A 23,255-nucleotide genomic window follows, 5' to 3' on the forward strand; every position below is an offset into this window, starting at 1 on the left:
GTCTGGAGGCCTCTGGGGCTCGGCTCTGGAACCACAAAGTCCGAGAATTCCGGGGCATCGCCCAGACCGTGAGGCCAAAGGCTTTTACCCACACTGACCTCGGGGCCCTCATCCCTAAGCCAGCATTAGCCGTAGCTCTCGCCGGGGCTTTAGGAGTTCGTGTTAATATTAAGTAGTTGAGTCAAGGGCGCTCACACCTGTTATTATCGTCCTCACCTTTGTGCGTTTTGTTACCTGACTTTGCCCCCCACATGTAAGCTCTAAGGGGGCTTAAAGGAAATCCATGAGTTTGGGGCAGGGCACCTGAGCAGGGGGGAGCAACTAGGGAGTGTTCTCTGGGGAGCCCCTGTGGTCCAGGCTGCTGCTGAGCACCTGTCCTCGCCGCCTTAGTTCCAGCCTTCCCCCGGCTTTGCTATCAGCATCTTGCTTATCCTCCTGAGATAGTTGATGCGGAAGAAGCCATCACACCCTTCCTGACTCCCTGAGATCTGAGAAGAAAGCTTACCCACTTTGCGACAAAGCAGGGTTTTTAACCCAAAAAGCAGGGTTTGTCTTCTACAAGTACCTTCTTGAATGTTTCTCAAGAAAGATGAAAAGGCTCTGGATTATTAAAGGAAGGACGGCATGTGTGCTGGATAGGTTGGGTCACGCAATCTCAAAGCAGACCGGAGGAATGAGAAGAGAGGATAGAGGGGAATTACTGAAAATGGGTTATTTTCGACACATAGCCCCAGGTGACCATCCCAGGTGTTCAGAGGATTGTCAAGAGTCGTTTTCTTGTGTTTGTTGTTTTTAATGATGAGTGTTATTATTTCATCGTTCTTATTCATGGTTTTCATCCTTATGCCCGGCCATTGCTAAATAGTGAAGAAGAAGAATAGGATCAAATGCAGGGATGGGTCCAAGGACAGAGGCCACCCTAGCCTTCCTTTCCCGGAGGACTTGGAGGGCCCTCCTCCTTCCTCTCCTCCAGCTCCGAGCATCATCTGCATTGCCTTCCTGGACATCCCACTCGGTGGAAGGGCTGGAGAGGCTTTAGTGCTTCCTCTCGCTTCTAGGCACCCGGTCACCCTGCCATTGCCTGCCCAAGCCGTAGCTGAATTAAAGTGGCGATTCTAACAGCTCTGGAAAATGAAGGAGAAAGTTAATTTTTATGGGCCTCTCTGTTCTACTCTCAGTTCTAGTGTTTCTCCAAGTGTGGCTGTCTGACCATGTGTACGTGTCTCTTGGACAACTGTTGAAATGCAGATTCTCAGCCTCCCCTCCACTCTAGAATTCCTGATTCGGAATCTCTGTGGGTAGAACCCAGAAATACGCATTCCTTGGAATACATTAAAGTTTGGAGCCACTGTTACTCTGCTAGTTTCTTATTTTCCTTCTCTCTCCCATGTCTCCTTCCTTTCCCTTTTTCTTTCCTCATTTCTTCTGACTCCTGCTCACCTGCTTGGTCCTTCCTTCCTCCTCCTCAATGCTGTCGGTTCAGAACAGCCTGCTAAGCTGTTCTTCTAACATAATAAATTTAAGTCCTCTGGAAAGTCAGCTAGGAGAAAAAAAGAAGTATGTGTTTCCTGTACCTTGCTTGTCTCCATAAAAGGGGCACCTGGGTGGCTCAGTCAGGTAAGCAGCCGCCTCTTGATCTCGGGGTCATAAATTCGAGCCTCATGTAAAAAAAGAAAGGCAGATCCAAAGCTATCCTCTCCAAGCATCAACTTTGGGACGAGCATCATTCTTTTAAGTACAGATAGGCATTGCATTTACAGTCACCCTTCCAGTATAGGAGATGGTCTCTCAGGGTTGGAAATGTCCTTCTTTAGAGAAACATTACTGGCATGACATCCTGGTGACCACAAGCCTCAGAGTCAGACACTGGCCTGGGTACCGTTACTGGAGGGGTAAATGTGGTGGTGGAGGCATTTGGGGGAAGTTAGAGAAGTGGGATAATAAGTCATTTGGGAGAGGGGTGCCTGAGGGTCTCACTTGGTTAAGCATCTGATTCTTGGCTTTGGCTCAAGTTATGATCTCAGTGTTGTGGGATCGAGCTCCGTACCCAGCAGTAAGCTTGAGATTTTCTCTCTGTCTCTTCTCTCTGCCCCTTTCCCAACTCACTCTTTTTTTTCTCTAAAATAAATAAATAAAATCTTAAAAAAAAAATAGTGTGGGATAAAGTGGGGTGGCCAAGGGGAGTGTCTGCGTGGAGTCTGGAGTTCTGACCTCTGCTTTTGTCTTCACAGCCACTGAAGGAAGAGATCAAGATGAATGCAGAGGTGAGTTCTTTACGAGGACTGGTTTAAGGCATGCTTTTCTTGCAGTGCTCCTCATGTCTCCTTCACACAGTGTCTTCTGTCCCTACGGAACTTTTTTCAAACGCATCAGCACAAACTTGAAAACATTTCCCCTCCAGCCTGATAAGCACATGGCTCTGGGTGATATGAGAAGAATTAGGCCCTGTGTCTGCCCAGCTTCAGTTAGATTAGAGTTTATCTATTACAGTTAATCCTGAAACAACACTGCAGGGCTTGGGCGGGAGCGGCAGCAGGCCGTGGGGGTGCTGGGCCTCAGCCCTGCTTTGTGTTACCCTGGGGACACTTAACCTCTGCTTCCGGGCCATTTCTCTGCATTGTCTCCTAGGCTCTCAGTTCTACTCTCCTTGTTCTTTGATCTGCTGAGATTTCTAGTCACTTTGGGCTTTTGTTCTGACGGAGTGGCGCCTGCCTGCCTTTCCTCCTTTCCAAGTCCAGCCAACCCCAGGTGTCCATCTCTTCAACCATTCTTGGGCTGATGTCCCCAGCTGCTCATCTCCTTGTCCTGTTGATCCACGATGCCAAACCCAGGACAGTGGTGTCCGGTGAGTGCCACAGCTTCATGCTGTTTGCAGCTAGTGGGTGTCTCCAGACCCTCATGTGCTCAGCACGGCTGAGCCCTCTTTCCCTCTGCCCTGGACGGCCAGGTCCAGTCTTCTCCTTCCTGCCTGCTCCCTCCTCACTCTTAGTATCTAGACCACTTTTTACCTAACAGAGAAAACTTAGAACCATCAGACATCTTCTGTCTCAAGTCCTGCCTTCCCATTCACCTTACTGTGAAAGGGATGTTTATCAGTGACAGAGCTCCAGGCCGTCAGTATAGGAAAACCCAACTTAGTGTGTTTTTTTAATCTTAGAAGTCCAAATGGAGTCAGACTTCAGGGCTGGTTGATCCAGTAGCTCGGCAGTCTTGAGGATCCAGGATCATTTTGTCTCTCTGCTCTTCATTCAAATGTTGGCTTTCTCCTAGAGATAGTTCCCCTTGTGGTTATAGGACGGCTGCCAGCAGCACTTGGGGTTACATGCTTCCTCATTCACTCTGAGTAGAAGGAGCTAGGCTTCCTGCAGCTCTCTCTGGAAAGTAGGAACCTCTTTTTTTTTTTTTTTTGAAGACTCACCAGATGCCTCCTTAGGTCTTATTGGCAAAAATTATGTCACATGCCCACCCCTGGGTAAGAAGGGCCAAGATTTTGCCAATTGGCTTAGACTAATCAGGCCCACCCTGAAGCAGCTACCCCACACACACACCTGGGCTGGAGATAGGAAGAAGAAAGGGGAGTGGACCTATCCCATCCGTTGTCCCTAGAAATTCCTGTGCATACTCTGAGTTACAAATTCTGTTGCGTCCTCAGACCTCACGCTGCCTCCCTAATGATTTCCTTTACCAGCTGCATTGTTAACTGCATTTCTACTGACTTTCTCATGAATATTTCCAAATGCTTTATTTTATTTTTTTAAGGATTTATTTATTTATTTTAGAGAGAGAAAGAGATAGAGCATGAGTGAGAGGGGTGAGGCAGAGGGAAAGGGAGAATCTTGAAGCAGACTCCCCACTGAGCACAGAGCCCCCCGATGCGGTTCTTGATCCCAGGACCCTGAGATCAGGATCTGAGCCGAAACCAAGTGTCAGATGCTCAACCAGCTGAGCCACCCAGGCACCTCCTCAAAATGCTTTAGTTCTTACTTTCTCTAGGACAGAACAACACATGATATTTTGTCAAGCTACCGTAGTCCTATTTTTTTCATGTCTTTCAAAGGGAGGCTTCTTGAAAGAGATGTCCACAGGTCATTTCTCCCATTTTTCTTCCTCTCTCCAAGTCATTCTCAACCTACTGCAGCCAGGCCTCTTTCTTACTGAAATTCATCTTAAATAATAATTTTAAAAAATATATTTTTGTAATCATGTCAGTACATATACGTAGGATAAAACTCAAAAGCCCTAAAATGACAAAAGTTGTAAGTAGGTCTCCCTACTGCCCAATCCCTTAGCCTTCCCCATTTCAGAGCTGACCTACTTTTGAGCACTTGCTGGTGCCTCTGGCCCCTTAATGTGAAGGCCCCTGTGACTCACTCAGATTTTCATGGTCTTTCGACGCTTCCTTCTTTGATGACTTTTTCCTCTCGACCGTTGAAAACATGTCAGACCCTGGGTTTTCCTTTAACTATCTTCCCTTCTCTTCTGCCTCAAACACCCATTGTTCAGCATCTGTGACCACGTTCTCACTTCCCTTTTTATGTCAGCCTCACTGGAGTCTGACTCGGCTCTCACTGTTCCACCAAAACTTCGCCATTGAAAGGCACCAGGACCATCCATGTTGCCAAATTTGGTGGAAACCTCCCTTTTGAAGCATTTGACACTATTGGCCAGGTTCTCGCAGTGTTGCTAGGACATCCCAGGGTTTCTGCCTATCTCTCTGCTCACTTCTTCTCAGCCTCTTTCTTAAGTTTCTCTTCCGCCTACTTCTCGAAACCTTGTGTTTCCCGGGATACCTCTCGCCCTACCCGTTGTCCCGGGCTGCTCACCTGAGCCCACAGTCTTCATCAGTCGTTTGCTTAGGAATGTCTCAGATGGATTTGTCCAACCAGATCCTGCTCCGGCCCCAGGTCTGCACATCCGGAAGCCTGCCGCACTGCTCTCTACCAAGAGGTTCCATTTAGCACCCCTGCTCATCATAACCCACGCTGGACCTGCTGCTTTTCACCTGCCCCAATAGGTTGCTCAGGATTGGTGCTATTGCCGTCTGTATACATGGCCTGGGAGCCTGACATCCTCCCCACTCCTTTCCCACAATCCATGCTGGAAATTCTGTTTTCTAGATTTAGTCACTAAAGCATAAATGGAACAGTACACTGTCCCAGACTCTAGACTTGCCTTTATGGCTTTAATGGTAAAAAAAAAAAATAACATACTCCTGTACTCATGGAATTGGCTGAGAAGCAGGACCATGTCTTCCAAGTCTGTCTTTTTCTTGCTTGACTTTGCTTCCTCATCACTTCCTCACTTCCTGTACTTACTCTCCTTTCCTTACCCTCCTCTAGGTCATTGTCTCTCCCTCTTGGGGGGCAGAGGAGGAGGCCTCAAGCAGAGAAGGTACTCCTCAGCCCCTGTTCGCGACATGTGGTCTTTGTTGGTGTGTGCAGGGCTCCTCTCTTGTATTTATTTTCTCATTCATTTTGATCTTCATCCTCATTCTCACCCTTCCAAAAACAGTTATTCTAATGGATTAAATGGTTACCTTTTTGTTTTCATGTACTTATGAAAATATATGTTATTGTTTTTTTTACAAATACCCTTTACATTTGGTAAAATAATATTTTATATATATATATATTTTTTTTTTTTTTTGGTGCACAAGTTCTGTGAATTAAAACACATGCATCGATTTGTATAACCATTACCACAGTCAGGATTTACACCCTCACTCCAAAATATTCCTTTCTGTTGTTGTTCCTTTGTTGTCACAGCCTCCCTCACCCTGAACCCCTGGCAACCACTGTGTAGTATAACTTTTAATTTCAGTAATTGTATCATATTACAGTTTATATCTTGTTCTCTTTCTTATTTTTTCCACTCAGCTCTACGTTTTCAAGACATAAACAGAGTTAATCTGCTGCACAGTATCCCATGATGTGCATTTATTTAATGCTAACAACACACCTATGAACAAGATGCTATTGTTGCCTCTGTTTTGTAGATGAGGAAAATGAGGGTTAAGTAACTTACTCAAGTCACGGGGTATTGGGGCAGAATGGTCATGCAAGCCCTAGTATCTCTTGACTCTCTGAATGCCTTTCTTCTTTTGGATATCCAGCTAATCTTATCCATGCGCTCATATGTCATTTCAGTTACATGAAAAGTTTCTTGAGCTTTCTCTTCAGAAGTGATATCTCTCGGTAATTCCCGTTGCCCTTTATCTTGTTTTTTGTTACCTTCCATTCTCTGACATCAAATGTAGCTGTCTTATTTATATTAGTATGGCTATAGTGATGCCTCCTCCATACTTTGTTCTCACCAAATGGCAGTCGTTATTTAGTGAGGCAAATCAGATGGTTCAGAAACGGTTGAGTAATCTTGTAATGCAATCCAGAATCTTGTAATGCAACCCAGTGGATGGGCTAGTGAAAATGTAGTGGAAGGAAATCATACGACAGAAAATTTCAAGGAAAACTTGCTGTGACTCAGCAGCTGGCTGGAGTGGAAGGGTGAAGGACCATCAGCCTCAGCTAGCCCTTCGATCTCAGAGGAAGTTTGTTGAACATGTGAATGACTCCCAGGATTTCAAGCTGAGTCACTGATAGAATTTGTGGAGCCACTGGCCTTTGCCCAGAGGTCAGAGCACAGCCTGTCAGGCGGGGTGGATGGTTGGCACCTAGCACAAAGCGTAATGTCAGAATGAGATGGCGAAAATTGGAAATGCCTAGTTGGCATTTCTTCTTAGGACTGGAGCTTGGAGGAAAGGGTGGCTCACAGCTCAAGGTGTTAGAGTTCTCAGCATACAGGTGGTCATAGAAACCTTAAGAATGAAGGGATCCCCCCTGGGTGGCGCAGCGGTTTAGCGCCTGCCTTTGGCCCAGGGCGCGATCCTGGAGACCTGGGATTGAATCCCATGTCGGGCTCCTGGTGCATGGAGCCTGCTTCTCCCTCTGCATGTCTCTGCCTCTCTCTCTCTCTCTCTCTGTGTGTGTGTGTGTGTGTGTGACTATCATAAATAAATAAAAATTAAAAAAAAAAAAGAATGAAGGGATCCCCCACCCCAAATACAGGGAAGAGAAAAAAACAGAGGGACAAGGATTGACCACTGGGAACTACATCCAAAGGGCAGGGTAAAGAAGGAAAGCAGTGAAGTGTGAAAAGAAAACTTCAGTAAGAGGTGGGAGAAGCCAAGAAAGGAGGGAAGGTCTGACAAGTTTTAAATATGGCTGAGGGCCAGGAGAGTGCAGCTGAGAAAAAGCCCTTGGATTTAGCGACAAAAAGGTGGTCTGTGATGGACAGTGTCATGGTAGTGGAAACCAGGTGATAGCGAGGCCAGAAAGTGTGAGTGAAAGCAGCACTTACAAGTGCCTGGAGGTGTGAGGAGTTAGATGATGGGGGCCAGTAGACCAGGCAGTGAGGGGCAGAAGGTCCCCAAGATGGGGAGCAGAAGATTCTGGACACCGTAGAGGGACCTCCTGGAAGGGAAATGGGAATGCACCAAAGAGTCCACCAGCTGTAGAATTCTAATCTGCCTGGAGCATCCTTTGGATGTTTGTATCTATTTTAAGTGTTTTTATTTTGGATAACAATGATATATATATCATTGTTGTTATATATATTATATATCCACATGATTCAAAACTTTAAAGAATTTAGAAAAATAAAATTACCCTAAAAAGTTCCCTTCCCTCCCAGCCACTCTGTGTCTCTTGCTCCTAGGCAAACAGTGTTACTGGTTTGTTGGCTATCCTTTCAGAGATTCTAAACATATACAACATTTTTTTTTTCTCGCCAGCTGTCCCCTCCATTTTTTGCGCAGACTAATGCACAACTTACACTGATTTGTATCTTGTTTTTCTTACCCAACAATCTGTCTTGGAGATCAATCCCTTTTTTTTTTTTAAGATTTTATTTATTTATTCATGAGAGACAGAGAGAGAGAGAGAGAGGCAAAGACACAGGCAGAGGGAGAAGTAGGCTCCACACAGGGAGCCCAACGTGAGACTAGAACCAGGGACCCCAGGATCACACCCTGGGCTGAAGGTGGCACTAAACCACTGAGCCACCCGGGCTGCCCAGATCAATCCCTTTAAATACATAAAGAACTTCTTGTTCTTTTCGATGGTGGTATAATACTCCATTTTAAGGGTCTACCATAACAGATAATCAACCCGCTAGTAACAATGTATATGTTATTTTCAATTTTTTGCTATTATGAGTAAGGTAGCAATAAACCCAAGTCATCTTATTGTGTATCTCTATAGGATATATTCTTAGAAATGGATTTCCTGAAGCACAGAGTATTTGCATAAGTATTTCTGAGTTGCTCTCCACAAGAGTTGCCCATTTTTCTCTCCCTCTTGCGATGTATGACTATACCTGTTTTTCACGCTCAACAAAGTGTTGTCAAATTTCTTGATCCTTGTAAACAGTGGATGTTTACTGATTATTTGGAATTTCCTTTCCCCCTCCCAGAGTGGTGGTCCAGTACTTGCCCTCATGAGATTCCTCCAAAATGATTTTATTTTATTTTTACAGAGGGAGAGAGGGGGCCGTGTAGAGAGAGAAGGGGAGAGAGAGAGAGAGAGAGAGAGAGAGAGAGAATCTTAAGCAGGCTCCACATTCAGCACAGAGCCCAACATGGGGCTCGACCCCATGACCCTGAGATCGACCTGAGCCTAAATCAAGGGTCAGATGCTTAACTGACTGAGCCACCCCCTTATGTTTTCTTTTACCCTTTTCATCTCAAAACAGTTTTTTTCTAAGTTGACAGAATGTGTTCTCTTAATCCTAACTTCCTTTGAATTCTGTGATCAGATCTGGAGTTCCAGACACCAGCTTCTCTGAGTCCAAAAGGGGGAGCAAGCTCATCTGGTAACAATGATTTGACCCTGAATTAGTTTTTGAGTCACTTTGCCGTCCCTTATGTGTGTGTGTCCTTTTACTGCTGTCTTAAAACTGCTCCTGTTCCTTTACTTCTGGAGCATTTTCCCAAAGGTTTGAGATAGCAAAGCAAATAACTAAATATGGAGTTTTAGACATCCTGGCTTCTAGAAACTCATGGCCCTCCCCTCCTTGGCTCCTTTCTCTGTATTCTTCAGCCTTTTCATAACCCATGTGTACTGTTCCCCTTTCTGCTCCTCTTTCTTGCCCTTTCCTCAGCCTTCTGCTGATTCTGACCCCCAGAGTTTTAGCCACCAGGATCTGTGGATTTTCCAGTTATCTTTCTATTGTTGATTTCTAGTATAATTCCATTTTGGTCTCAGAGCAGACATTGCATCACTTTTGTTCTTTTAAATTTTTGAAGTGTGTTTCGTGGTCCAGAACGTGGTCTGTCTTGCTGAATGTTCCATGTGAGCTTGAGAAGAATGTGTATTCTACTGTTGTGAAAATAGTCCATAGATGCCAGTGTTACCCAGTGGACTCATGGTGTTGTCGAGTTCAGCTGTGTTCTTACTGCTCTTAGCCTGCCGGATCTGTCTACTTTTGACAGAGGGGTGATGAAATTTCCAACTATGATACTGGATTCATCTTTTTCTCCTTGCACATCTATTGGGTCTTGCCTCACGTAGTTTGATGCTCTCGTTAGGCACATATATGTGAAGAGTTAATATTATTGGATCCCAATATTATGTAATGCCCTTCTTGAAATTACTGTAGTCACTTTTGTATTTTAGATTAATATTAACATGGTATATTTGTCTCCAGCAATTTACTTTTAATCTGTATGTGTCTTTATATTTTAGTGGATTTCTTGTAAACTGTATATCATTGGGTGTTGTTTTTTGATCCACTGAGACGGTCTTTGTCTTTTTAATTGATGCATTTTGACCATAAACGTTCAAAGTTATATAGTTGGATTCATATTTCTTGCTATTTTCTATTCGTTGCCCTTGTTCTTTGCTCCCATTTTTGTCTTCCACTCTTTTCCTGTTTTTTTTTTTTTAATATTTTATTTATTTATTCATGATAGACATAGAAAGAGAGGGGGCGGCAGAGACACAGGCAGAAGGAGAAGCAGGCTCCATGCCAGGACCCCGACACGGAACTCGATCCCGGGGCTCCAGGATCATGCCCTGGACCAAAGGCAGGCACCAAACCTCTGAGCCACCCAGGCATCCCCTTTTCCTGGCTTTAATTTGAGCATTTTATGATTCCATTTACTCTCCTCTCTTAGCATATTGGTTATACTTCTTTTTAACCTTTTGTTGTGGTTGCCCTAGAGTTTGTAATATATATTTACAGCTAATCAAAGTCCACTTTCAAATAACAACTATACCACTTCACAAGGTGTATTTTAACAAAATACTCCTATTTCTTCTCGTGCTTTGGGTCATTTATTTCACTTTTATGTAAGCATACATAAGCATATAAATTCATAAGATACATATGTATAAACATGCATAATTAAATATTGTTGCTGTTACTATTTTGAACAAATTGTTATCAGTTAGATGAATTAGTAAGAAAAGGTTATAATTTTACCTTCACTTAATCCTTGTTGGTGCTCTTCCTTTCTTTATGTAGACCTGGATGTCTGCCTTTATTATTTTCTTGGTCTCTAAAGAACTTCTTTCAACGCTTCTTGCAAGACAGTGTAATGGCAACAAATCCCCTTGATTTTTTTTCTTTTTTTTTTGCCCAAGAACTCTATTTCCTCTTCACTTTTGAAGGATCACTCGACAGGGAACAGAAATCGAGGTTTGTAAGTTTGCCTCTCAACACCTTAAATAGTTCACTCTCCTCTCTCTGCTTGCATGGTTTCTGAGGGGAAGCAGCGTGGAATTCTTGTCTTTGTTTCTCTGTAGGCAAAGTGTTACCTCCTCTGGCTTCTTGTCCTGCTGGTGTCTCGCCTCCTGCAGCTGCCTGACAGCCCTTGCACAGTCTGTTGTGATTTCTTCAGTCTCTGTTCTCTTTCCTTTTCAGTTTTGGAGGTTACTATTGAGATATTCCTGAGCTCGGGGATGCTTTCCTCAGCTCAGTCCAGTCTACTCAGAAGCCCGTGAAAGCCCTTCTTCATTTCGATTAAACATCTCTGATTTCTAGCTTTTTTTTTTTTTTTTTGGTTCTTTCTTAGGACTTCTGTGACTCCTGCCCATCTGTTCCTGCATACTGTCTGCTTCATCTGGTACAGTCCTTAGCATACTCATCATACTTGTTTTAAATTATCATCCTGGTGATTCCAACCCCTCTACCATGCCTGGTTCTGATGCTTGCTCTTTCTCTTCAGACTGTGGTTCGTTCTTTCTTTCTTCCTGTCTTCTCTTCCTTTTCTTTCTTTCTTTGCCTTTTGGTATGTCTTCTCAAATTTTTCTTGATATCCACACAGGAGGGACTGTGTAAGAGGAACTGCTATAAAGCAGGCCTTTAGTGATGTGGTGAGGGAGGGTTGTGGGCGAGCATGCTACAGTCTGATGAGTAGGTCTGTTCGTGAGTCTGTGCCTCTGAACTGTGAACTCTACAAATGTTGCTCAGTTTTGTTTTTTTGTTTTTGTTTGTTTTTGTTTTGTTTTGTTTTTGTTTTTTAGGTGGGAGAAGATAGCTTGAGTGGGCTAGAGGTGGGTATTTCCCTTCCCTGAAATCAGTCCGGCTCTGACAGTAATCCAGCAAATTAGACTCTGGGTGCTTTTCCCTGAGGACAGGCCCTGTTAAGAACAGAGTGCTCTGGCATGTTTCAAAAATGGTTCTCTTTCTCTCCTCTTCCTGGACGCACAAGGGAAAATGTTTCCAATATATATTGCGTGAACTTGATTAAAATTCCACAAAACTGAGGTAGTCCCCCTATGACTGGGTCCTCCTGGACTTTTTAACTCTCAGAATTGTCTGTACTCAGCCTCCAGCAATTCATCATTACAGTTCATGCCCTCCTTACCGTGGTACTGGTTCCTGTGGTGGTTTCCACTCATGGGTCTGTGCTCTTAGTCAGTTGTTATTCTCTCCATTTGCCTGTTTTTCCAATCTTGGGGATAGTGGTTTGACCTATATTTTAAGGATCCTAGAAGAAGTGTTGATTTTTCAGTCTGTTTAGCTTTTTCATTGTTGTTAGAATAGCATGGCAACTTTTCAGCTCCTTACATGTCAAATGGGAAACCAGAAGTCCTTATGTCTTTGATTTGCAGTTTCCTTTCAGAACATGACTTAAACAGGCGTCATGTAATATGAAGAGGCTCAGGTATAATGGTCGAGTTATTTTCCTCAAAAAATAAAGTCCTTTTTTAAAGAGGAACTCAGCTGTTAAGATATGAGTATTTGGGCCCTCTGTGACAGTTTTGCAAGGCAATGTTGTCTAAATCAAACTCTAAAGTGCTTGTTCATTCATTGTGACACTGTGCAAGCCAGGTCATATATACAAGTTTGTGTGTATCATTAAATTTTGAAATGAAGAAAGCAATTTGGCTTTATTCCAGATGATGGAGGTTTCTTAACCCCATGGCTCTTTGGAAGCTCATGGGAAGCTTAAATTCCTGCTTGTTTTCTGAAAAGTAGTATTTCCAAACGACATTTCCCAAAGTCCCCCTCTGTATGTGAAGTTGGCTAGTTACAGGCACTCTCAGGAGATTTGGAAGGCAGAAGAAAGACTATTTTCCACAGGGCCCAACTGTAGTCAAATGTGTTAGTCAGGGGTGAAGTGAGCCCAGATTGGTGTGTGGTTTAGCAATAGCAGCCAGTCAAGCTTCTCTGACTCAGTTTCTCCTGAACTGCAGGCTAAAGTAGACTACAGACACTTTCCAGACATCTTGGCTTCCAGGCAAGCTCTGAGAATCACTTGCTCCAGTACAACAGGGAGATGGTCAGTGATGGCTTCTCTGGCTTTAGCTCTCCAGTGGTTGCAATGGTTATATAAGCCTCTAAATTGCCTGTATTAAAATTCTATGCTTAGAACACTTAGAATGTTGTTGTTGTTGTTGTTTTTAAGATTTATTTATTTATTTTAGAGAGAGGGAGGGAGCATGACAGGGAGGGGCAGAGGGAGAGGGAGAGAGAGAGTCTTAAGCAGACTCCACTCTGAGCGCAGACCCTGACATAGGGCTGGATCTCAGGACCCTGAGATCATGACCTGAGCCAAAATCAGGAGTCGGAGCCTTCACTGACTGTGCCACCTGGGCATCCTGGAATGTTTTCTTTTTTTTAATGACTTATTCTTCACTGGTACTGTGTGGGATTTAAAAAAAATGGAAGTGGGTCACCTGGGTGGCTCAGTCAGTTGAGTGTCCAACTCTTGATTTCAGCTCAGGTCATGATCTCGGGGTCCTGGGATCCAGTCCCTTGTGGTTCCGCATGGAGTCTCTTTGAGATGCTCCCTCTCCTTCTGCCCTTTCCCCAGCTCATGCCTATACTCTTTAAATAAGTAAATGAATAAATATTTAAAAAATAGAAGTAAATGGTGTTAACAACAGTAATATAAAGTCTTACATGTGAAATAGTGTATTACTTTAAAGTAGCTGTGATAGATAAAATATATATAACATAAAAGCCTTAAAATAACTCCTGAAGAGAAATTACAGCTTTAGCCAACAAATGAGGTAAAATGGAATCATAAGAAGTACTCTATTAACCTAAAAGAAAGCAGAAAAAAAGGGAGAGAACAGATTGGACAAATAGAAGACAAAGACAAACAAGATGTTGGATTGAAACCCAACCATACCAGTAATTATAATGTAAATTATGTAAATACCTCACTGAAAAGCAAAACCTGTTAGGTTAAGACCTGACTACAGGCTGCTTACAAGAAGCTCACTTTAGATATAAAAACACACAAAGGGTAAACATAAAAGGTTGGGAAAAATGTACTATGCTTACCCTAATCAGCAGAAATGAGGAGTGGATTGTTAGAATCAGATAAAATAAATTTCAGGGCAAAGAATATTACCAGGAATAAAATTGTCCTTTCAGAGTGATGGAGGGATCAATTAATCAAGAAGACAACCAATTTAAACATTTGTGTACCTAATAATGGAACTTTAAAATATGAGTCAAAAATCGATAGAACTGAAAAGAAAAATATCCAAATTGACAATTATATTTGGTACTTCTCAGTAATTGGTAGAATAAGTAGAAAATTGGTAAGGATATAGAAGACTTGAACATTATCAGCCAACTTCACCTTAAAGACTTGGGGAATGGAAAAAAAAAAAGACTTGGGGAATGGTTCACCCAAAATCAGTAAAACAGACATTAAAGTCTGCCTAAAACATTTATTAGGATAGATCACATTCTGGATCATAAAGCATGTTTCAAAAATTTTTTGATGATTCAAATCATTTTATTTATTTATTTTATTCAAATAATTTAAAGGGTTTTTTTTCTTTCCTTTTTTTTTTTTTTTTTTTGTTTTTTCATTTAAAGAATGTTTTCTGACTGTAGTGGAACTGAGTGAGAGACCCATAATGGAAAAATACCTGGAAAACTCCTCAACATTTGTAATCCAAATAACACATTTACAAATAATCCATTGACCAAAGAACTAACCAAAAGGAAGATTAGACTGAATGAAAATTAAAGTGTAACACTTCACAACTTGTGGGATGCACGATTGTCATCACAGGGAAATTTATAGTACTAAATACTTATTTTTGAAAAGAAGAGTTTCAAATCAGGACCTAAACTTCTACTATCCAAGTGAAAAGAAGAAAGCATATTAAATCCAAAATAAGCAGAAAATCTGAAATAATAAAGGATAAGAACAGAAATCAGTATAATAGGAAACAAAAAAACATTTGGGAAAATCAGGAAAAGCAAAAACTGTTTTTTGAAGTCATTAGAATTGATAAACCTCTAACCTAGCTCTGGAAAAAGAAAAGCCCTCGGTTACCAAATCTCTTTCATCAGAAATGAAAGAGAGAACACTGCTACAGATTCCATAAATATTAAAAGGATATAAGAGAACCTTACGAATACCCTTATGGCTAGGAGTTCAACAGTTTAGATGGTAAAGGCTTATTACTTGAGTCAATTTAAGCTCTTTTAGAAGAAACGGAACTTGATAGCAGGCACATGGGTAGAAGAGGTCCAGGCAGCTGAGGAGGAAGAGAGCATGTGAATGAACAGGTTAACCCAGGTGCTCAGATTGCTACCAGGAACCTCCCCGGGCCCAGGGATGGGCAGTAGAAGGAGATGCTGGAGAGAGGCTTCTGAAGCCCACACTGATGGGATCTAGCCCACAGCTAAGCCACCTGATGACACTATGTCTCCTGTCTCCTTCCCATCCTCGTTCATCCTCTTCTACGTGGGGCCCTATGACACAGTGCTGAGCAGGCTGGCTCTAGGCTTGAGTAGAACTGTGCAGCATGCAAGAGAGCACTGTGGGTACCAGGCCGGCTTGAACAAGCTCAGTTTCCTTCAGAACACTGCCCAAGTTGCTCACGTGATTATGGATTTCCATCACCCAATGCAGTGCCATAAGGTTCCTCTCTATCACCAGCTCACCTACAAAAAAGGGTAACTGAGCTGCCTACATCTTAAACTTATCTTGGGTTTTAGGGGCACCTGGGTGGCTTAGTGTGTTGAGCATCTTGCCTTCAGCTCAGGTCATGAACCCAAAGCCCCAGGATGGAGTCCCACATGGGCCTCCCTCTGCCCCTCCCTGCCCCTTGTGAGTTCGGTCGTTCTCTCTCTCTCTCTCTCTCTCTCTCTCTCTCTCTCTCTCTCTGTCATAAATAAATAAATAAATAAATAAATAAATAAATAAATAAATAAATAAATAAATAAATAAAATTTTTAGAAAAATCACCTTGGGTTTAGATGAAGGTCTTACAGAGTATTTAATTGAAAAATCATGATAAATATCACTAATATAACTGCTTTCACTTAATTTTCACCTTTCAAACACTTATTTTCAGCTGGAGAAAGTCTAATAAGTGGCCTATATTGACCATATTTTCCAAAATGAAGATTTATAATAAAGTCGGTGTATCAAGTGTCTTAATTTAAAAAAGGATAGGCAACTTGCATGTTTATATATCCCTACTATGCCTTTTATATAAATTGCATCTGTTTTTAACTTAAAACCTTTCTACTGAGAGAAATTCTGCTGGATTGAAGAAGCAGGTGGCTATGATGTGAACTGCCTTTGGAGAGGGACATTTGTCAGGGAACTGAAGGAGTCTTCTGGGAGCTAAAGGCCACCGCCTACTCTCTTGCTCGCTTGCTTGCTCTCTAAATTAATAGTCTTTTAAAAACAGTAACAACAACAAAAAACACTTACCTAAAAAGCATCATAAAATTACAAATAGTTGATCATGAAAATGCAAGCTCGAATAATCAGATTCATTTGTCAAATGTTCTGCTTACAAGTTTTGCAAACACTCAACAGGCTGTAGCAAACAGATGAGCCTATAGGCCTGGGAGACTTGGTTGGGGCCACTGACATGCAGATTATCTCCACCTTTCTCAACAGCCATGGGACTATATAATAAAAATTGAAGTTCATAATTGTAACCCATCGGCATTGTCTAATCCAGTGAAAAGTAAACAACAACAACAAAAAAGATTTTCTGGAATATCTAGAAGATTCAGTTGTTCAGAACCAAAAGTGCCCCCTTCCTGGGTAAATGAAGAGTCTAGTGTATTTTTTTTCTTTCAAATTGATTAAATGACAAATAGTTGGAATTCTTAGGTGTTACTTCCTTAAAAGAGGAAAGTAGCATGTAATATGGGCAAATATGTATATGTATTTTTTCTCAGTTTTGTAGTAATTATAAGCAGGTAAAAAGAAGAGTGCAGGGGCAGAAACAGTACAGAAAGACCATAAAAGCATCCAGACTTTTCAATTGTGCTGCTGAAAAGTTTGTATACTCCTCTTAGTTGCAAGTGATGCCAACAAAGAAAACAGTACATCTTCTTATGGTATCTATTTAACCTGAAAATTTGTGGGGGAAAATGTTATACAGTTTAACTGGTAATTAACATCAAACAATATGTTTATATTAAAACAAACACTGACATTTATGGACTAGCAAGTAATGTGTACAAATTTTAAAGATATACTGTGAGATTTAAATGTGGTTTTTGTAGTTGGCTGCTGTGGCTTATAGTCCCAGACCCATGAGAGTTTTAATTCTTTTATTGTAAAGAATAAAACTTCAGTGGGAAACTTTAAGAAGCATGTGTTAAGATATCAGATACTCCTTTAAAAAATAACCTTTATTAAGGTATACTTGATATATAATACACTGCATATATTCAAAATGCAGTTTGATAAGTTTTGATGTATGTATGCACCTGTGAATCCAGCCTAACAACCAAAATAGTGAGGTTATCCGTCACCTGCAGAAGCTTCTCCATTTTCCTTTGTACTCTCTCCTTTCATCTCTCTCACCTCCTGTCAACTAGGCAGGTGACCTCAAATCTGCCTTCTGTTGGGACGCCTGGGTGGCTCAGGGATTGAGCATCTGCCTTCGGCTCAGGGCATGATCCCGGGGTCCCGGGATAGAGTCCCGCATCGGGCTCCTCATGTGGAGCCTGCTCCTCCCTCTATCTCTGTCTCTGTCTCTCTCTGTCTCTCTCTGTGTGTCTCTCATGAATAAATAAAATCTTAAAAAAAGAAATCCGCCTTTTTTCATTATAGATTATTTTGCACTGTCCAGAATTTTATATAAATGGAATAATATAGTATGTGCTTTTTGTGGGAGTGTGTAAAATAAATAAACCTTGTTTAGAGCTGCCAGTACTTCCTTGGAAGGATTCAGACAGTGTTATGCTTCTACAAGCACAAATGGATCCCAGTTACCACCTGTACCTCAAAGAAATGAAGACACCTAGTGTCTTGGGCGAGCTATTGCAACCTAGATTCCCAGTCTGTTCTGCTTTTAGCCCATTGCGGGATGCTATGGTGGCAAACATCTATGCTCCTTAGTATCACGTGCTATTATGTGCAATAGCAAGCCGTGGTTTTAGCTCAGGGCACATCAGATGCCAGCCCAGCTCGGCCTACTCCTTCACAGTCTTTAAATTTGGCACATGTTCCCGAGGAGTAATCCTTACGAGCTCCAAACTTGGTGATTAAGGAAAATTGACCCATGGATGCGAATGTTCAAATGAATGTGTGGTGAGGGCCAGTGCTAAATGAAGAGTATGTCACGGGAGGCTGGCTAGTTCTCTTTAGCACTGTGTATTTCTTTTCTTCCTTTTGTCAGTTTATCATGGTAATGGAAGCCATGTTACTAGTTTATGTACAGCAAGTTGGATGATTTCCTGTTAGGCAAGAAAGAGGTCAGCAGCTGGCTCCATATAACATAGAGTTAACAATGATGGGAAACAAGTTTAATGCGAAGAAATGGATCATTTTATGGATGATGGGCTTGATGGTGAAGGTGGGGAAGGTGCAGGTGAAGCTGTTCAAAAACCTGGAATAATGGCTTTAGGTGGGTTTTTTATCACTGCCTTCTGTACTTCACTAATATCCAGAGGGGCTTCCACACGTCAGCAGTTAGGCATGAAAAGTTATTGCACCTGAAGAGGAGGGTTTGACTTTAGGAAAGTGTTTTAAACAATAGTGCAGTTATATATGTTAACACATATATTAACATATATAAACATATATGTAACCCTTTTATTATGTACAGAGATTGTTTTAAAATTTAAGCTTGTACATATGAATATTGTAAGCACAAATGGATTAATGATTGTGTGATTTTTAAAGATTTTAAGAGAACATAGTGTAACAACATTGGTCTTCCACATTTTATCCAATTATGTATATTATACCAAGAAAGACATATTTATGGGTCTTATTTCTTAAAAGAGCTGCTTCACATGTAAATATCTATAGTTAGTAGCTCATCCAATGTGTAATTTAATATACTTTCTATGAATTATTCTGAGAGTTTTAAATGGATGATCTCATAGTTTTTCATGAAGAATGTCATTTACTTAAATGTGCTAGTAGCTTCTTATCTAGCCATAAGCCAAGGAACTTAGCAGTGATCTTAATGTTTTTGGATAAAGGACACCTATTTTAAGGCATGTGTTCCATCTATTGGAGTTAATACCATAAAAAAAAAAGACAGTTCTTTAGTGGAATTAACAGTGATATATTTTATACAGGCATTATAAAAGGCAATGCTTTTATAAAATCAGTCATCCTAGAAATCATTACACATTATAAGAAAATTATGGACCAGTAACTCTCATGAGCATAAATGCAAACGTACTTAATGAGATTTTAGCAAATGGAATCAGTAAATAAAAAGGATAATATATTATGACCAAGTGAGGTTTATCCTAGGAATAAGTTATCACTAAATTGATAGAGTTTTAGAAGAAAAAAAATCTATGATTATATCAATAGAATCAGAAAAGGCATTTGATAAAATTAGACACTTATGGTTAAAAGAATCTCGGCAAAATATAAATATTCACATCTTGATAAAGGGTATCTAGAAAAAAATCTACAGTTAACACCATTTTTCATGTTAAAGACCCAATGTCTTCTCCCTAAGATTAGAAAGTAGGCAAGAGGGCAGCCCTGGTGGCACAGCAGTTTAGCGCCGCCTGCAGCCAAGGGCGTGATCCTGGAGACCCTGGATCAAGTCCCACGTCAGGCTCTCTGCGTGGAGCCTGCTTCTCCCTCTGCCTGTGTCTCTGCCTCTCTCTCTTTCTGCATCTCTATAAATAAATAAAATCTTAAAAAAAAAAAAAAAAGAAAGAAAGAAAGTAGGCACGAATGTCTGCTGTCACTAATCCAAGTCAAAATGATAGTGGAAGACCTACCCAGTGCAGTAAGACAAGAAAGGTGAATGAACTGCAGATTGAGAAGGAGAAGTGAAACCATCTCTATTTAGGTCTGACTTATGGTCTATGTAGAAAATCTGAGAGAATCTCAAAAACAAAAGTCAACTGCTAGAAGTAATGAGTTCAGCAAGTTTATGAGGTCCAGATCAATATGCAAAAATCAATTATCTATTTGCAACAAATAATTAGAAGAAACTAAAAAAAGAATACTATTTACAATAGCACTGAAATCATAAGGTACTTAGATATAAATTTAACAAAATATGTTCAAGATTCATACACTGAAAGTGATAAAATGAAAGAAATCAAAGAAGACCTAAATGGGATATATACCATGTTCATGAATATGGATTCACTCTTCCAGGATGTTTTTTCCCAAACGAATCTATAGATTCAATGTAATCCCATTCAGAATCCTGACAGATTTTTTTTCTTTGGTAGAAATTGAAAAGGTGATTCTAAAACTTTTCTATCAAGGCAGGAGAACTAGAGTTTGGAAAAGAAAAAAGTTGGAAAGTTGACAGTAACTGATTTTAAACTTGCTATAAAACTATAACAATTGAGACAATATCTACCAAAAAGGTACAAAAGCATTTCAGTGGAAAAAGGATAGTTTTTCTCAATAAATTTTTGTTGGAATAATTGAATATCATATTCAAAGAGGGGGGAAAAAAACCCGTTCATTGCTTCCAGAGCAGACGGCACATGAGCTGGTGTAAGTCTAAATAGTATTTACATACAAGCCTGGCATACGTCTGTCTCATTGTAGGCAGTTGATACAGCCTGTGGAAATTGAAAGGCTGCCTCTCTACCTAAAAAAAATTTTTTTAAGAACTCTTGATTCCTACCTTACATCATGTATAAAAATTAAATCAGAACATAAAGTAACTAAAACTATACACCTTAGACTATAAAGGATAAGGAAAAAATCTTTGTGCCCTTGTGTTAGCCAGAAGAATGATACATTAACTTTTTTTTGATAAGTTGTACTTCATCAAAATTAAGATATTCATTCAAAAGACTTTTTTTTAAGATTTTATTTATTTATTTATTTATTTATTCATGAGAGACACGGCGGGGGGGGGGGGGGGGGATGTGCAGAGACACAGGCAGAGGGAGAAGCAGGCTCCATGCAGGGAGCCCGATATGGGGACTCTCTCCTGGGTCTCCAGGATCAGGCCCCAGGCTGAAGGTGGCACTAAACTGCTGAGCCTCCCAGGCTGCCCCTCAAAGGACATTCTTAAGAAAATGAAAAGACATGCTGCAGACTGGAAACTGTAGTTAAGTAAGAACTGTGTTTACACAAAAACTAGTCCATGACTGACTATAGCAGCTTTATTCATACTGGAATGAATTATGAATTCATTCGAACTGGGAGCACCAGAAATGTTCTTCATTTGCCAAATGGATAAACAAACCAGTATATGCATATAATGGACTCCTACTACTCAGTAATAAAAAGAAAAGTAAGTGGCGGCCTGGGTGGCTCAGTGGTTTAGCACCACCTTCAGCCCAGGGCCTGATCCTGGAGACCCGGGATCGAGTCTCCATATTGGGCTCCCTGCATGGAGCCTGCTTCTCCCTTTGTCTGTGTCTCTGCCTCTCTCTCTCCCTCTCTCTCTCTCTGTCTCTTATGAATAAATAAATAAATAAAATCTTTAAAAAAAAAAGTATTGATACATGTAACAACATAGATTTAAAAAATTTGTTGTGCTAAAGTCAAGCCAGACTCAAAAGACTACATATCATATGACTTCATTTCTATGACTTTCTGGAAAAGACAAAACTATTGAGACAGTAAGCAAATAGTGATTCCCTGGAGTGGGAGTAGGGATTGGCTACAAAGGAGCATAGATAATTTTGGAGAAGGGTGATGGGACTGTTTTGTATCTTGATTTGTGGTAGTAATATGACTGTGTGTTGATCAAAACTCACAGAAATGTACAAATGGGTGGATTTTATTAAATGTAAAAAATAACCAATAGGATAAGGAAGGGCATCTTATGAAGATGTCCAAGTCTTGAAAGCTTTGAAGGTGTCCAGGTGGGCAGTAGGGAGGAGCTCAAGGGACACAAGATTTGCAAAGACTTAAAGATAGAAAACATACAGAGTTTTACAAACTTTCCAGTACTTTGGAAAGTCCAAAGTCTAAAGATACACAGTGGGAGAGGTGACCAGAAAAAGTAGACTGGAGCCAACACTGGAAGGCCTCGATGTTTGGTAAAGAAGTCTTTGGTAAAGACTTTCATATTTAATTAGAAGACTTATATTGTTGCATGTTTTATGATCATGTCCACTATTTCTAAGCCCTGCAGGTATCTGCCCCCCTTGAAGCCTTTGAAAGAAGGCCTTCTGTCCCATTTGCCCCCAGATAACTATGTGTCTCATCTTCTCATTTTATTCTGGTCTTCGTTCAAAGCTGCCTCCTCAGAGAGGCCTTCCCTCACCACCCTTTCAAAGGCAAGGCACCTCCTCCCATAATCTCCCTCTATGCCCTTTACCCTACTCCACGCATCCTGGTAATGCTCACTATCTCTTGATATTTATTCATGTGTTGAGTTGTTTCTCTCTTCCTTCTTTAAAATCTCAAAGAGCAGGGTCTGTCCACAATACGTCCTTGGATCATGACACTTTCTGGAGTAAGTCATATATACAAAGGCCCTAAAGTGCAAATGACCATGACCTGCTAAAAGAGTAGGAAGGCAGCCAGTATGATGAGAGGGAGAGCGGTAGGCGATGAACTAAAGGAGATTGGCAGGGGCCAGATTACAAAGGCCCTTGTAGACCACAGCAAGTGGTTTGGTTTTTATTCTGAGTATAATAGGTAGCCTCCAGAGAGTTGTAAACTGGGAAGTGGATGGGGAGGGGCAGATAATAATACCTGGTTATGTTTATTCTAACGATAATTCTTGCTGCTCTATGAGGAATAGAACAGGACAAAAAGTAAAGCAGGGAAGCCAGTTACAAAGGCCACTGGAACAGTCCAGGTGATGAGATTGTGACTTGGATTGGGGGGCAGCAGTGAAGATGGACAGCAGTAGATTGAAGGCTTATGAATGTTGATGAATTGAATATCAAATATTGGATGGAGAAAAAAAGGCAAAGATAACTCCCAAGTTTAAGGACCTGAGCAACTGAGTCGGTGGTGGTGGCATTTAGAGATGGGAAAGTCTGAGGGAAATATAACTTGGATGAGGGGCTGGGGTAGAGAATGAAAATTTTTTTTATGTTTTTGTTCCATGAACACCAAGGGGCAGAGAGGCCTTTTTTTTCCATCTTAAAGTATTTTTTAATTGAGTTATGATTGACATAAAATAATATATTAATTTTCAGGTGTACAGCATAATTTTTTTTTTAAAGAACTTCAACTTCGGTATTTTTCTCTCTTTTGTTGGTGTCTTAGTTGGGCTACTATGATACAGCAGATAAAGTACCACAAACCAGATGCCTTATAAAAGAATAGAAATTTATTTCTTACAGTTCTGGAGGGTACAAGTCTGAGATCAGGCTGCTTGGTCAGGTTCTGATGA

The 23,255-nt window shown here is 41.0% G+C and overlaps 1 protein-coding gene across 6 annotated transcripts in view; it reads left to right on the forward strand.

The window, feature by feature from the left end:
• The window catches only part of BLVRA (biliverdin reductase A), a 77,517-nt gene that overhangs the window by 26,944 nt on the left and 27,318 nt on the right, over positions 1 to 23,255 (forward strand). For 3 of the 6 annotated variants that reach the window (XM_026006660.2, XM_072760072.1, XM_072760073.1), the window contains exon 2: positions 2,232 to 2,264. In XM_026006660.2, the coding sequence (XP_025862445.2) occupies positions 2,253 to 2,264 (12 nt within the window). In that variant the 5' untranslated portion in view covers positions 2,232 to 2,252. Of the gene's footprint in view, positions 1 to 2,231; positions 2,265 to 5,339; positions 5,392 to 11,522; positions 11,553 to 23,255 lie in introns of all 6 variants that reach the window. The other 3 variants (XM_026006661.2, XM_072760074.1, XM_072760071.1) reach the window with 2 other exon arrangements.

This window comes from Vulpes vulpes, chromosome 5, assembly GCF_048418805.1.
Source record: "Vulpes vulpes isolate BD-2025 chromosome 5, VulVul3, whole genome shotgun sequence".
NCBI lineage: Eukaryota > Metazoa > Chordata > Mammalia > Carnivora > Canidae > Vulpes > Vulpes vulpes.